The 15,160-nt window shown below is 53.2% G+C and overlaps 1 protein-coding gene across 1 annotated transcript; it reads right to left on the reverse strand.

Annotated features, from left to right (window-relative positions):
- Window positions 1–330: 330 nt before the first annotated feature.
- Window positions 331–7,415, reverse strand: Ephb6 (EPH receptor B6). Its single transcript, XM_026412719.2, has 16 exons — window positions 7,316–7,415; window positions 6,976–7,040; window positions 5,941–6,712; window positions 5,133–5,288; window positions 4,474–4,824; window positions 4,160–4,284; window positions 3,785–3,947; window positions 3,239–3,353; window positions 2,990–3,042; window positions 2,702–2,821; window positions 2,322–2,569; window positions 1,905–2,078; window positions 1,250–1,399; window positions 845–1,038; window positions 565–720; window positions 331–459 (listed from the first exon to the last, which is right to left on the reverse strand). The coding sequence occupies exons 1-16, from the start codon at window positions 7,413–7,415 to the stop codon at window positions 351–353; spliced, it is 3,051 nt and encodes a 1,016-aa protein (XP_026268504.2). The 3' UTR covers window positions 331–350.
- Window positions 7,416–15,160: the final 7,745 nt, after the last annotated feature.

Genomic DNA, 15,160 nt, shown 5'->3' on the forward strand with positions numbered 1-15,160 from the left:
AGCTGGGCTGATTCTCACCACCTTCCAATAAAGTCATCTCCTGCTCCCCGTCCCACGGGCTTCTGCCTGTCTGCCTGGTGTCTGCCCGCCCCCTCCTCCACTCCGTCCCTCCTTGCAGACTGAGGTCTGGACACACCTGAACGTTCAAATTCCCTGCCCTTTAATGTAGAGGAGGCTGGCAGAGGGTGGAGGACTGGGGAAATGCAGCGTCCAGAGGAGGGTTGGGAGAATGCAGCCGGCACAGAGGCGGAGAGGGAGCCTGGCTCACATCTCGCGCATCCCTCCTCGGACCTGTGTCCAGGGCTGGGTCTCCGGCATCATGGGCTCACAGCTTCCAGCCCAGACCTCACTCACACCTCCACTGAGCCTGGCTGCCTCAGATGCTGCCGGAGGAGCTGGATGTTGTGCAGCAGTTTCTTCTGGTGGCCAGCCAGGGTGATGCCCAGGGCAGGCAGGTCTCTGGCGGGGAAGGAGTGGGTCAGAGCTGGGCCAGTTTCTCTAAGATCCCAGACACCCGCTCTCCTGGGGCCTAGAGCTCCTGCCCACCCCGCCACCCCTGCTTACTCCAGGCTGAGCTGAGCCACATCACTGAAGGTGCAGAGGCCGAACTTGGAGAAGTTGTCCTGGTAGCACTCTAGTCCAATGGCCGAAAGCCAGGCCTGGGGCGAGTCCAGGCAGGGAAAGTCCAGGACCACAGGGTTCAGGAGGGCCTGGGAAGGTCTAAGGTGAGGAGGGGCAAGCAGGTCAAGTTCTCCTCTTCATCTTAGCCCTCTCGCCTCAGTTTTCTTTTTGGCTTTCATTGACCCTCCCTGGCTTTCCCAGGTTCCAGCCCCAAGTTCCAGACCTGTCCCCTGCGCCCCCATCCGCTTGCAGGGTGTCTGGCTTGCGGATCATCTTGTCAAATGCAGCCACCAGCTGGTCAAAGTGAGGCCGCCGGGCACGGTCCTTCTGCCATGTGTCCAGCATCAGCAGATGTAGTCCGGGAGGACAGCCTGGAGGCGGGGGCAGCCGGAACTCCTGCTCTATTGCATTTAGTACCTGGGGGTCAGGGGAAGCATCTGGTGACAGAAAGCTCTTGCTAGTCATGGGGGGAGCGTTAGGAAAGCAGGGATGGACTGTAATCTGGTGCCACATGAGTCTGGAGTGGAGAGGGAACTCTAAAGCATGGAATATATCATGATATCTGAGAATGTGAATGGAAGGGAGGACTTGGAATACGTGGGCCTGGGAGGGATCGTGGTAAGCTCACCTCTTGCTCACTCATGTCCCAGTAGGGCCGTTCTCCATAGCTCATCACTTCCCACATAAGTATCCCAAAGCTCCAGACGTCGCTGGATGTCGTATGCTTTCCGTGTGCAATGACCTCTGGGGCTGCCCAGCGAAGCAAGCAACTTGAGCCCTGAGGAGTGAAGTCAAATGCAGCAATAACAATAATCCTAGCGAGAGTCACATTTACTGAACAGCTACTCTGGACTCAGACGTATGTTAAGGGTTTCACACTGAACATCTCATTGAATCCCCTGAACACCCGTGTAGGGTGGATATTAGGATGCAGAAGTGAGGCATAAAGAATATGAACTTGTCCAAGGTTACAGTGCTGGAGATGTGCTGGGGCATTCTGGATTTGTCCCCAGCTGTACTGATTCTGGAGCCTGTGAATCCTCCACATTAGGGGGAGGGCAGGAGTGGGTGCCAGTTTGACACTCCTGCCCTCCCAAGCCCCCTTTCTTTGCCTTAGTCCCTGAGATCCTTCAACTGCCCCTTGCTCAGGCTCCTCTCTCCCCAACACACGGGTGAGCCTCTAACCCCCAGATACCGTGCTATCCTACCTGGCGCCCACCCCAGATTCCAGCTCACCCCAGAGCCCCTGCTGAGGGAGGCTAAGCCTCAGGCTCTGCACTCACCTGAGGACTGTGGCCAAGACGGGCCACCTTGCACACCAGGTGGCTATTCACCAGCACGCTCCCGGCAGAGAGCGCTCGGTGCACAAAGGCAAAGCTGGACAGGTACTGCATGGCGGCGGCCACGCCCCGCTGCATGGCCACCAGCTGCAGGCTGCTGAACTGGCCCTCCCGTTGCTGAGGGGCAGAGGACAGAGGTCAGCAACAGAGTGGAACCTGGGCACCCTGAGCAGCAGACATTAGCATGAGAGGGCCGTTGGGGGCAGAATTTGGGATCACACAGGCCTGGGAAAGAAGGATGAAGACCACCATGGGAGGCAGGGGGAGGGAGCAAAGGTAGAGGCTGTCTCCTGAAAGAGGTGAGGCCCCCAAGCTTTCCTGGACCCACGTACCCTCCTCCTCTACCCCAGCTGGACTGACCCTGAGGAAGCTGTCCAGGGGGCCGAGCTCCATGAGCTCTGTCAGCACCATGAGGGGACGGCTCTTGGTGACCACACCCTCCAGCCGCAGGATGTTGGGGTGCTGGAACTGGCCCAGGAGTGCGGCACGGCCCAGGAAGGTCATCTGCAGGCCCTCGGCACCCCCAGCCCACAGGGCCTGGATGGCCACGGCCTGCTCCCGCCGTCCCCGGGGCTGCAGTCGGCCCCTGCGCACTTCTCCAAAGGAGCCTGCAGAACGGGAGCAGGTGGCATGGGGGTCAAGGAAGGACCGTGGGCTCACAGTGTCCTACTGTGCTTAGAGGGATTCCTGGCTAAGGAGGGCTACCAGGAACCCCCAGTCCCTCCTTGTCCCTGCAGTACCTGCCCCGATGACCTCTTCAATCTTGATATACGAAGGGTCGACCTCCCGGGCAAGCTCTCGGATGGCCTGGCAGGGGTCGTCGTATGTGGAGGGGTCTGTGTAGTACTTTACCCCAAGTCCTGTAGGGAGGGGTGGGCTCTTGGGTGTGGTGCAAGGCTGGGTGCCCACATGCCCGAGATGTGCCCGCTTGCTTCTGGAAGCTGGTGTGAAGGAGCCCCTCAGCCCTGCCAGGCACGCACCCAGTCCCCAGACCCCCAGGCCCAGTCCTGGTCCCTCCTCCTGCCCACCTGGGCTGCTGTACTGCTGCAGCTGCTCTGTGTAGCCTGTGCCTCGCCGCTTCCTGCGGGACAAACGGGTGACCTGGAACAGTGGCCCCATCTCCACCCCTGTGCTGTCCCCCCATGTCCCACTGTGGCACGGGGTTCAGGGTGGGGCTGGGGTAGTGGGAAAAGGCTGTCTATAGGGGGGTCCGCAGGGGTATCCAGGACATGAGTGGTGCTGGGCAGGTTGGGGAGGCTGGGGCACAGGGGCCTCACCGCTGGAAGATGACAGCCAGGACTGTGATGGCCGCCAGCAGGAGGAAGGCCAAGGCTCCCAGGATGGAGCCGATCACCAAGGACAGCTTCTCTGGAAGCTGAGAGGACAGTTCACCTGGGGGACCAGGCCTCACACATGAGTGTGTGAAAGCATCTCATTACCCTAGGCACCCCCACACCACACACACACCCCACCTCACAGACCCACCCACACACGTGAACACACAACAGGCATGTGCACACCTGACTGCAAATCCACACCTAGGCATGCGTATGCACAGATATACACTTAGTCCTGTACACGCACCACGACCCCTACAGCCCTACACATGCAACTTGCATATCCACGTGACCCACACATTCACCCCTGCACACCCTCCCCAGCAGCGCCTGAGGTCAAGGGTCAGCCACGGTACCATCCTCACATCCTCCTTTCTCAGAGTCTCTGGTCCCGGAGATGCCGGGTCAAGGTTCAAAGCCTGGACAGTCTTGACCTCTCCTCAGTGTCCCCTTAGACACCCAGTTCCCCTCCAGGCACCCCCTCACCTTGAGGCAGCGTCTGGAAATAGACCTTGCCCCCATAGGGGCCATGGCCAGCAGCAGTCCGCGCCCGCACCTGGAAGCCATAGATGTGGCCAGGACTCAGCCGTGTCACGGTGGCAGTGTTGGTCTCGCTGGTCAGAGTGAAGGAGTGGGATTCGTCTTCTGCCTGGGGGCAACAGCCACTCACTGCCTGCACAGCCTGCTCCTCTTGCCCCTGCTCTTACCCCCAAGCTCTCCTCAGCTGATGTGGCTGTCAAACACATCCCCGGTGCTGCAGTCCCTTGGGACTGCCCATTGCCTCATGAGACCCCCATGCTCTCCTGTGGGGACTTCCAGCTCCTACCAGCCCTGCTGTGGTGCCCCCTGCTCCTTGCCCACCTGGTCATAGTAGCGGAGCTGGTAGTCAAGGATGTTCCCATTGGTCTGGTCAGGCTGGGGCCAGGACACAGTGATGCTGTTGGCGGCCCTGCTCACTTGGTGCACCACAGGGACTGCCGAGGGGACTGGATTGCAGGAGGGATTATTAGGGGGATAGGAGTCTCTGGGAGCAGAAAAATCCCTGGTGGGTGGAGGGCATGGAGCTTAGACTATGGATTCTAAGGCAGCCTGATTGGAGGGCAGGTTTGGGAAAGGCGGGCAGGGGGTTCTAAGGAGTTATGGGAGATGTCACGAAGCTGGATAAAAGGGCTTACCTTCATGACTGGTGCTGACATTGATGGCTGCAGCGTGGGGAGGGTCAGGGCTGAGCTCAGACACCCCATTGACAGCCTGCACCTCCAGGATGTAGGGTACATGTGCTCGGAGCCCCCCGACTAACACTCGACTCTCCGTCAGGCCCCTCTGGCGGGGGTCAAAATGCACCTCATCCCTGCAGCGGCGACACGAGCCCCCACTGCCAGGCTCCTGATGCCCACCACATTCCTTGCACACGACGTTAAAGAGCAGGTCACCTCGTCCGCCCAGCTCCTGTGGCAGGCGCCAGTGCAACATGAGCACTGAGCCCTGCACCTCAAACCAAAGCTCCCGGGGTGCTGATGGAGGGCCTGGGTGCCGTCAGGTGCAGTGGGAGGGTGGCAAGGTGGGAGGGTGGAGATGAGGTGAGGAAGGAAGGAGGTGAGGAGGGTTGACCATCCAGAGGAGGAGGGACGAGAGCATGGAGTTGGGGCAGGAAACAGAGGAGGCAGGTGGGAGGAGAGAGGGAGGTGTGGCAGGGAGGGGAAAAAATAAGGAAATATAACAAATAAAAGAAAGTCACTCCAAATGCAAAAGGCACCCAACGTGGCAGCAGGCTCCCCTGCCTCCAGCCCCACTCCCAGACTCTTTTCCATGCTGGGCTGGGAGGCAGACTCACCAGTACAGGGGGCCTCTGGTGGATCAGAACTGGCCCGATAGAAGCCCTGGAGGCAGGGGCAAACCGGGGCTGCAGGGTCAGGGGAGTGGCTGCGGGCAGGGCATGGTGAACAGGGAGCATTCCCGGCCAAGGCCTTATAGGACCCCCCAGGGCAGGCTGAAGAGGCAGAGAGAATGGGGCGTCACTCTTGCTCCATCCACCACCCTGAGCTCCCAATGCCCCTGCACACAGGCTTCAGCACAGCTCTCTGTTCCCCAGAGCTGGTCCTCCTGAGACCTAACCACCCCCCTTCCCTAGGGCAAAGACTCCTGTCAGTCACAGGGACAGAACTGCATCTCCAGTGATGAAGAGGTGAGGTGTGATGGGGTTGCAGGCTGGGCAAGCCCCACAGGCGTGGTTGCATAACCTCTCTCTGCAGCCATATCCACTGCTCCTTCTACTGGCTTCGCAGGCACCTGGTGCTGCAGTGAACCCTCCCAACCAGATAGCAGAGGGGGACAAGCGAATCCACCCAAGGTAATCCCGGAGTTTAACAACTTTTGGTCTATATCACTTCTTAGGTCTGCAGCCCAAAGATCCACAGCAATTGCTGTGGAAAGATCCAGAAGATTCCAGAAATTTCAGATGAATGGGTGTGAGCAAGTTTGTACGCTTCAGGAAATAAATTGGGGGAAATGGGTCCTGTCCTAAGATGGCTTGATCCTGACATTTTGGGGGAGAAAACAAAGTCTGGGGTGCTCGGGGGAGGACCCCCAAGGTTGGGGGCAGGTAGAAGATGCTGGGTAAGTGCAGGGCACTGGACTCTCACCTTGGCAGGCCTTGTCTCCAGGAGCAGGCTGGTGTCCAGGCTGGCAGCGGCAGCCCCCAACGGCTACCATCCACTTGCCCTCCCCATTGCAGTGCAGCCTGGGGGGGCTGCCCCCTGCCTGGCCCCCAACTCCATCCTCCTCTGGCTCTGCGTGAGCCACACAGGTGCCCACAGCTGCCACCAGGGAGGCCCCCCCAGCCCCACTGGCCTGCGTCTCAGGGAAGGAGGCAAAGGCACGGAGCACGGTGGGGCAGACGTAGGAGAACAGCTTGACCGCTACAAGGGCCAGGCAGGCCCCTGTGTCCTGGAAGGCCACATAGAAGCCACGCTGGGTAAGAGGGCCAAAGCTTCGCTCCTTGACATTCAGCTGCAGGCCAGCTCGCTGACCAGTCCCTTGGGGCCCCACAGCCCAAGAGGAGGAGGAAGAGGAGGAGGAAGAGGCAGGGAAGCTCTCATCTGCTGCGATGGTGTCCACCTTGGTCCAGCGTTTGAGGTGCCAGGTTGAGGTGTGGTCGGGGCTGTCGGGCTCCTCCGCCTGGCGGTAGTAAAGGGTGAAGGTCTCCCGGCAGGTGCCCCCGCTCACGCCCAGGCTGGAGCAGGCCCGCACGGAGAAGTGCAGTCTGATGTGTGCCCTCTGGGCCCCTCGCCGCTCCACAAAGTGCGTCTGTAGCCAGTTGTCCTGTGTGGTACCTGGAGCGGCCCCTGCCACGTGGCATGCCTCAAAGGTCCTTGTGAGGCGACGCTGGTCGTCCAGAACACTCACCTCGTCCCACTGCGGGGGAGGGGGGGGACCAGGAAAGGCATCAGCTGCTCAGAGCTTGGGCAGGGAGGTGTTGGGGGGCCGGGGAATGAAGGGGACATATCTGTTCCACGGAGACTTAATGACAACCAAGCAGCAGGAGGATTCATTGAAATCCTGTTCAGGGAGGGAGGGGGGTCTTATCCCACCCGCAAGGCCCAGGGTTTCCTTCCCAAATTCCGCTCTAGGGAACAGGAAGGGGTGGAGATGGGTGCGGAATGAAGAGTGGCACTCACCCCACCTGGTGGGAAGGTGAGCCAGCCAATCTCAGATGTCTCTCCCGTGGTGTCCAGCAACACTTCTGCCCAGAGAGAGAGGGGCACTCGGTGCCAACCCTCCAGTCAGCACCTCTGACCCCAACCCCATTCCCATGGGGAGCCAAAGACTGTCCCTCCATGTCCACTTAATTTGCCAGCAGCCACTCGGCTGTCTGTCAGGAGCCCATCTCTGAAACCCCCATGCAGATCCTGGTCACCCTCCCCAGGCCTCTCCCACTTTTGATGTCTTCCCTCACTTCTGAGTCGTTCCCATTTCCTACCCTCACTGGCCCCCCACTGGGCCTCCCCTCCTTCTTACCTTCCAGAGCCAGAACTGAGGGCCCCAGGACCAGGACCCACAGGCTGCACACCATGCCAGACACTCTGCTCCCTGACCACGCAGCCCCCTCAGTAGCCATGGGGCATCTTCAAGGTTCCCACCATTGCCCCGGCCACCACCCTGCTCCCAGGTGGGGCTGTGGCTTTTGCTCAAATGGGGGTTGGCAGCGAAGCTTGCTTCCTAGGGATACACAGAGGCCCGGGAGGGGTGGGGTGGGTGGGGAGGAAGCTGCATTCTTGTATACAGCAGTTTCACCCAACCTGATGCCGAATTTCAAACTGCCCCCGCACCCACCCTAGGGCCAAGCCAACAGAGAGCTCTCTCAGAGAACGGCTTTGAAGATTCAGCATCCTGGAGGGCCTCGTGCCAGGTTGCTTATCTCGACTCCCTGTGTGACTATGTCTCTGTGTTGCTCCTGGCCCTCCTTCTCAGAGGGGAGCACGGGGTAGTGGTGGCTTACCCTTTTCCTGTGGAAGGAGTTATTCCAGTTCTTTCTCTTCATTTACTCTCCTCCCTTTCTCCAGTGGCCAGTCTGTATTGGGAGTTAAAGTTAGAAGATTCTTCTCATTAAAGACAGGTGGGCAGGAATCCATCCTGTCCTTAGGGAACACAAGGATGCTCCCCGTGCCCCAGCAATGCTGCCCTGGGTATTCCAGACACTTCACAGAGGCAGCGAAGCGAGAGGGACACAGAAAAATGGCTACGGGGTATGAAGGGAGGGAAGGTAGGAGAACAAATATAAACAGAGCTTGGGCATAAAGACTCTGAAAGAGGAATGAGGAGAGAGCTATGTATGTGAACAAAGGTTCTCTCCCCCAAGGGGCACTTTTTTGTGTGTGGCTAACAGAAAAATAAGTGTATGTCTTCAACATATGAAAAGATGCTTTCTGTTTGCTCTCATTTAAAGGAGGACCTATTAAAACAACAGTGGCATGCCATTTGTTAGAGGCTGAGTGTTGGTGCCTCTGCCCCGGATTCACATGTCAAAATCTTAGCCACCCGTGTGACAGTATTTGGAGTTGGGGACTTTGTCAGGTAACTAGGTCATGAGGGTGGAGCAGCCATGAATAGGATTAATGCTCTAATAAGAGACCCCAAAGAGCTTACTAGCCCTCCTTCTACCTTGCCGGGTTATAATAAATATGCAAAGAGGACTGTCTGCAGTTCAGAAGAGGACCCTTGCCAGAACCCAACCTTGGCGCTCTGACCTCGGATCAGCCTCCAGAATGGTGAGAAGTAAGTTCCTATTGCTTATAAGCCACTGAATCTACGGACTTTGTCATTGCAGCCTCAATTGCTTACTAAGACTTCTTTTTTTTTTTTTTTTTTTTTTTTTTTTTTTTTTTTTTGTACTGAGGATTGAACCTTGGGGTATTCTATCACTGAGCTTCATCCCTCCGCCTTTTTATTTAGAGAAAGACTCTCACTGAGTTGCTTAGGGCCTCACTAAGTTGTTGAGGCTGACCTTGAACTTCCAATTCTTCTGCCTCAGCCTCCAGAGGGCTGGGTTCACAGGTGTGTCCCAACGTGTCCAGCTCTAAGACTTCATTGTTACCCATGAAGTCAATAACCATGTTGGACAAGTACAGATAAATGGGGTCTCTTCAGTATACCATATTATGAGTTCAAATTGGAATCTGGGTGTACAGAGAACAGTTGGCAAATCTAGCTAGCAGTTTCACTCCTAAGAAGTCCTTGGGGTACAATATACATTCACCAGTTTTCGTAGATGTTTGAGTGGGATACTCATGCGAATTGTTTATAAGAGAAAGACTCTAAACTGTCCATTGATAGGATGATGGTTAAGAAATTAAGGCACATCCTTAACAAGGAATACGGGCTACTGTTTATGTATTAATATGCAAATAACTTCCAAGTGAAAGTAGTACTCCCAGAAAAAGATAAGGTAAGCTCTATTTTCTATGCTTTAATAATTATTCAATGAATTCAAATGAATTCTAAGGTTATGTATAACTGAACTAATAAAAGATAAAATATATGTGGGAAAAAATGAAAAAAGAAAGGAAAAAAAGAGAAATAAACTTAGCTGGGTGTGGTAGCACATGTCTATAAACACAGCAACTTGGAAGGCTGAGACAGGAGGATTGCCAGTTAGAGACCAGCCTCAGCAAGAGGCCCTAAGCAGCTTTGTGATACCCTGTCTCAAAATAAAAAATAAAAAGTGATTGGGGCTATAGCTAATTAGCTCAGTGATAGATCACCCCTGGGTTCAATCCCCAGTACCATGCACACACACACACAAGATGAAGATAAGCCTGGTGGCACTCTGACCCTCCTCATGACTGAGTCTCAAAAGTCCATGTGCTACATGGACAAGAGCAGTAGGATCCATTTATTTCTGTCGAGGAGGAAAATGTGCTGCTCAAGAGAGGACTGAGGAAAAACAAGCCAACTGGAAGGGGAATTGAACCTGGATATATGTGGCCTTGTGATTCACAGTGGTATAGAAAACTATGTGTTTCTCCATGAAACTGAAATCAAACTATAAAACGATGTTAGACTGTGATCAACATGAAAGCCATAATTTGGTGCCTACTCATCTAATTTTTTTATGTTCCTGCTGGCTGCATCATAAGATGAAGACTTCAGTGCCATTTCCATGAAGTCAGCATCACGGAGAGATTCATGTAGGCTGATGTGTACTGGGCATCCTTCAACCAGCCACTGAAATTGACCCCTCATATCTCTAGAGCTCAATTCTCTGCACATTGAGGCAAGTAAGAAGCAGTTCCATGTGGCAGATAGTATTCTTTTTTTCCCCTTAAAATAGTTTTTAAGAAAAACAGATTCTTTGCAAATACTGTCCTAAATGTTGTTAGGACCATCCACTGATGACATAAGTGCTCCAGACAGAAACAGGCAGATCATGAAGTAGAGGGCATGCCTCCCTCTCTTAACTTCAGAAGCATTGGCTCCATCACCAACAGCTGCTCAATAAACACCCTGAAGCAATTTATGTTGCAGGTGCAATCCCCAAACTCTCAGTGCCTGAATTTGGGAACATGCTTGACACACAAAAGCAAACCAGATTCTGTCCAGAGCCACAGTCTTTAGGAACACTGTTATCAAGAACAGAGAAGGCCAGAGGCAAGCTTTTAAACAATGAAGGCTATTTTACAATTTGCCCAGAAGATATTCTTTAAAATAGTCTCTTTCAGGCAGAACATGAATGGGTTCTGTGATGGGTACAAAGAAGAAACAATAAGGACTGTGCTTCCCTAAACTCACAACTAGACAATCATGAAGGAATAATAAATATTTTGGTAACATCGTAATGAATTTTTTAAATTGAAAGACAGCAAAGCCAGATAGAAAAGATGCTTCACTAACAATATCACTGGTACCATATGGAACATTCTAGAAGATGAAGAATGGCAAGATAGTTCCCTTGATGACCCACAATACAAGTAATGCAGCAGCTTGTGACTGCATCAGGGCATGCTAGGATAGCCTTAGCACGCCTCTTAACGACAACATGAAGCTGGCCTCTCTCCAAAAGATCCAGAAATGAGTAGCAGCAATTTACTTTGTCAATTTGTTTCTGTCATCAAGAACCATCAGAAAGAAAAGAATAAAATGGAGACACTACAGGTAGATTGCCACTTGAGTAATTTTTTTTTGAAATTTTACTAAGAACAAAAATATTCATGAAAAAAGAAATGGTTGAGGATCCTAAAGTGCCCATAAGTTTATTCTGATATTTGATGAGAATGACTTTCAGATTCAGACCCAGAATACTGAAGGTTAGAACCAAGTTTCTTCAGAAGAAAAATGACTGCTGAGTCAGACTAGGAAGTCAGGTCAGTTCTTGCTTATCTAACAAAACAGATAAATTCAACTCTTTTATTTTTTTAACAGATAGAAAGACCCTAAGTGGATCTCTACTGCAAGAATAAAAACACAGCAAGAGGAAACTTTACGATATGGAATAAATTGCTGTCAACTAATTCATACCACTGCAGATTTTTCTGAAGCAAGTTTCAAAGGTAGAAAAACAAGCGACAAGAACATGACTGCTCCGCATGCCTGGAATACTAAGCAAGCAGGACTTGGAAGCCGACTTTCAATGGCAGTGGACATGGAACACCCAGGACACATCCTGGGCACCATCGAGCACAAGGATAAGGCGGCACCGTGTGGAAGAGGCATCCGCAAGGCCAGGTCTCTCTCTTCCTCCTGAGCCTGCGTGTCAGTCCTCTCTCTGCTCCAGCTCATGAGAAGAACTGGCCAGTGTTTAGAAATCTCTGCACAAGAAAGTGCCAAAAACTGACTTAAATCAGGAAAACATTCAAATTTCAGATGCATATAAGGTTTTAAAAATATCAAACAACTGAAGCAGCAGAAATGTGGATGTAAAACGACAGCTCAGAAAATGAGACTGATTAGAGTTTCATGTGATAAAAATTGCATTCTACTGCTTCATACTTCTTCTCAGCTTCTTTTCTGGATATATCATATTTATCTCCTCTCTCTCTCTCTCTCTCTCTCTCTCTCTCTCTCTCTCTCTCTCGGTACTGAGGGTTGAATGCAGGGGTGCTCCCCAGCCCTTTTTACTTTTAATTGTGAGACAAGGTCTTGCTAAGTTGTTGAGGCTGGCCTTAAACTTGTGATCCTCCTGCCTCAGCCTCTGAAGTAGCTGAGATTCCAGGCTTGGAGACTAGATCCACAAGCCTGCTATATTTCTTTGGTTGACAAAAATAAGATACGCTCTTGGGCCTATTTTGTTTTCAGAAACCGGCAAAAATTAGAGACTTGTAGAATCTTAGCTTATAAAGCATAGCTTATGAAGTCTCTTCTCTGAGAAAATGAAAGATTTAAAAGTAAATTGGTAAACCTGCATGCAATTTGAAAAATTAACTATGCTCCAATTAAATGCTAAATACGATACTTTCATGAACAAATCCAGCTTACTTAATAGAGTTTATGCACCTCAATCCACAAAGCGAATTTTAAAAATTAAATAATGCTAGCCAGATAAGCTTGGAGGCAGGTATGACAGAAATACATTGGATCATTAAAATTGGTTACTGTAGGAGGTAGAAATGGAGGGTGGTAGGTGGGGTATAATTAGCTTTGTCGTACACATATTGGAATTGTTTCTCTTGTTACAATAAGCATACCTTATTTTTTATAGTTACAACAAAATCCAAACAAGAAAGTATTTTAAACTTAGACAAATACAGCATATGTTTATATTTTATCCCCTGGTCTTTTATCCTCTAGCTTTCAAAATACCTAGAAATTTTCATCTAGAAGAAGAAAGCAGAGATGAAGAGACAGCAGAAACTGAGCATGAATGAACTGAGAGCAACATAAGCAAAACAACTTTTTATCATGGCCTGTTCTTTACGCTTCTCTCCCAAGAAGTTCACATTGTCCTCATGCTTTTCTGCCACTCTGTCAAGCAGAGGACTGGGACTACAAAGGGAAAAAGGGACAAAGGGGGACACCTGTAACATAGGGCATAGTTGGTGGCAAAGAGAGCCTAGACAGGTGAGCCGGTCAGCTACAGGTCAGCAGGGAGAGGGAGTGTCCCAATGGAGAGGGGCTGGGTGCATTTATGTCTGCTGTGGTTGCTGGGCTGGTTCTCACACCTGTTAGCTGCAGGGTCACCGTGGGAGGGGTCAGCACCACAGGCCCTGTCCTCTGCCCTGTTCTGCAGCTGTTAAACGCCCAGGAAATTCCAATATAATCCTTGCTCAGCTGAATGCTGCCGCCTCTGCCCTTTAATCTGCACCCTGAAGACCCTCTGGGTAGCTCTCCGTGCTCTGGCCCTCTGCCTTGGAAAGGATTCTGGCAGGCTTTAAGGCAGCGGTCAGGACAGACAGGGAAGAGGTGGCAGTCCTTTGGCTCTTGATCCCCTGCTACCCAGGCTAGAGAAGCCAATGGATGGATCACCTAGCTGAGGACAGTCCTGTGTCCCTGGAGGCCTCCAGCCTCTGAGAATGTCCCCCAGAGCATGCCAACTCAGACAAATGTGCCTCCCACTCCCAGGCTGTGGAGCTGGAAGAGGCTTTTAGGATGCAGGCAGTGTCTGGGTCCAGCCAGACAGTCACGCAGAATAAGCCACTCTGACTGTGCACTGACCGGTGACATCTTTGACTCTGGAAAACAGCATGAGGGGGTGTTGGGGCAATGGGCAAATGTGCACAAGGAACGAGTAGTGAAAGGTGCTGGGACGATCAATACCTGTGTCCCCAGATGCCCGAGGATGTGTCTCCCTGGTACAGTGAGTAAGAAAATGTGAGTGTAAGGCAAGGTAGGCAGCAGTAACAAGTCAGGAGATGAGTGTGTGTCAGATATGCTGCTCAGTGCTGTTCTGGAGGGGTCTCATGAACTGTCCCTCACCCTGGGCCCTGTTCCATCATTCCCTCTGGGTGAGAGCTCTCTCCTGGGAGGTGATTCTGCAGAAACACCTGGGCTGGGAGAAGGGGCCAAGCAAGAAGGAGACATAGGGAAACCCAGGCTTCCAACCCCAATGCTGCCATTCCCCTTCCACCTAGAGTGATGGGGCAGGGTGTGGACAGGGGGCCTGGCACCCAGGTGCAGGTGACAGTGAGGGGCTGGGAATGCTGTTATCCCGAGGAACCACCTGCCTTTCCCATGCTCTGTCACCCAGGCCTGTTGATCCTAGCATTCTGGTAACTCCATGGTCACTCGAAGTCATCTAGTGACTAGTGAACACAGTCACTAGGCAAGTACAGAGGAACCCCCACCCTAATTTTCTTTCTAGAAAAAAGAGTCCATTGCTCCACTGAGCAGAGCTCAATTCCCCAAAGCCACATTACTTGAGCAGCTTCTCTGGACTGTGAAGAGCCTCAGGCTCCTTCCCACTGGTCTCTCAGTTCAGGACCATCATCTCCCCTTCCAGAGCCTGAGTCAAGTTCCCCTGGCGGGTGGAGGGCCTGGGTTAACTGATTGGGAACAGGCCCAGCAGCTCTTCTCCATGGGCACTGCCAGGGACATTACAACATCAGCTATGCTGGGCCAATGCCAGCAATCCCTAGGGATGGGAGGAGAGAGGGTGCCAGACAGCCAAGATCTGTGGGTGGGGGTGGGGGACCAGGCAGGACCAAGCACCCAGATTCAGAGAGGAGGTGGAGCTAGGGCAGGAGCAGGCAGGAGACTTTGGTTACAACTTGGGGGGGTTATGGCTGTGAGCAGAAGATGAGCCTCACCTCCAAGACTTAAATGTGGTGATGGGGATCAGGGGCGGCGCAGGGGATGCTGTGCAGATCTGGGGGCAAGTGTGGACGGGCCTCCTGGCTCCTCCCAGCTCCAAGGGGATTGGAGAGATGCCACTGAAATCGGAGGGATGGGCAATTCTTTTCCTAACGCCTAGAGTGGGTCCTCAGATCAGGACCCCCAAGCAGAGCCAGAGAAGGGTCTCTGGAAAAACAGCGGAGGAAAGCCAAACAACAAGGATAGGGGGGCGTCAACGAGATATGTGGGGGTATTCCCTAGCCCCTCACGAGCCCCACTTTCGCCTTGGGGAGGTATACTCAGCACTCCCCCAGGAGGCCCTCCAGGGTGTGCTGAGGCCCAGCCCGGAGGATCCCCTCACTTTGCAAACCTTAATCCCTCTGTCCCCAGGCACACTATCCCCCCCGACCCCAGATGCCGCTTGCGACCCGGGCTCACCTTCTCGCCGGCCTCAAGCTTTGCAGGTCTGCGCCCGCGAGGGCCCGCTGCGGAGCCGCTGCTCCCCGAGCTCACCCCGTGTGGTGCGCGTCCTTTCGGGTCCGGGAACCCTGCTCCCCGCGTCTGCTCCGCGCCCGAGTCTCTGGGATTCCGGGGCGAACC

Source organism: Urocitellus parryii, chromosome 3 (genome assembly GCF_045843805.1).
Source record: "Urocitellus parryii isolate mUroPar1 chromosome 3, mUroPar1.hap1, whole genome shotgun sequence".
In the NCBI taxonomy this organism is placed as follows: domain Eukaryota; kingdom Metazoa; phylum Chordata; class Mammalia; order Rodentia; family Sciuridae; genus Urocitellus; species Urocitellus parryii.

Coding starts and splice junctions, on each gene's coding strand:
- Ephb6 (XM_026412719.2), bottom strand. CDS start 7,415: ATGGCTACTGAGGGGGCTGCGTGGTCAGGGAGCAGAGTGTCTGGCATG. Junction 4,285..4,473: donor TGTCAGCACCAGTCATGAAG/GTAAGCCCTTTT, acceptor CCTGCAATCCAG/TCCCCTCGGCAGTCCCTGTG. Junction 1,039..1,249: donor GGGACATGAGTGAGCAAGAG/GTGAGCTTACCA, acceptor CCTGACCCCCAG/GTACTAAATGCAATAGAGCA.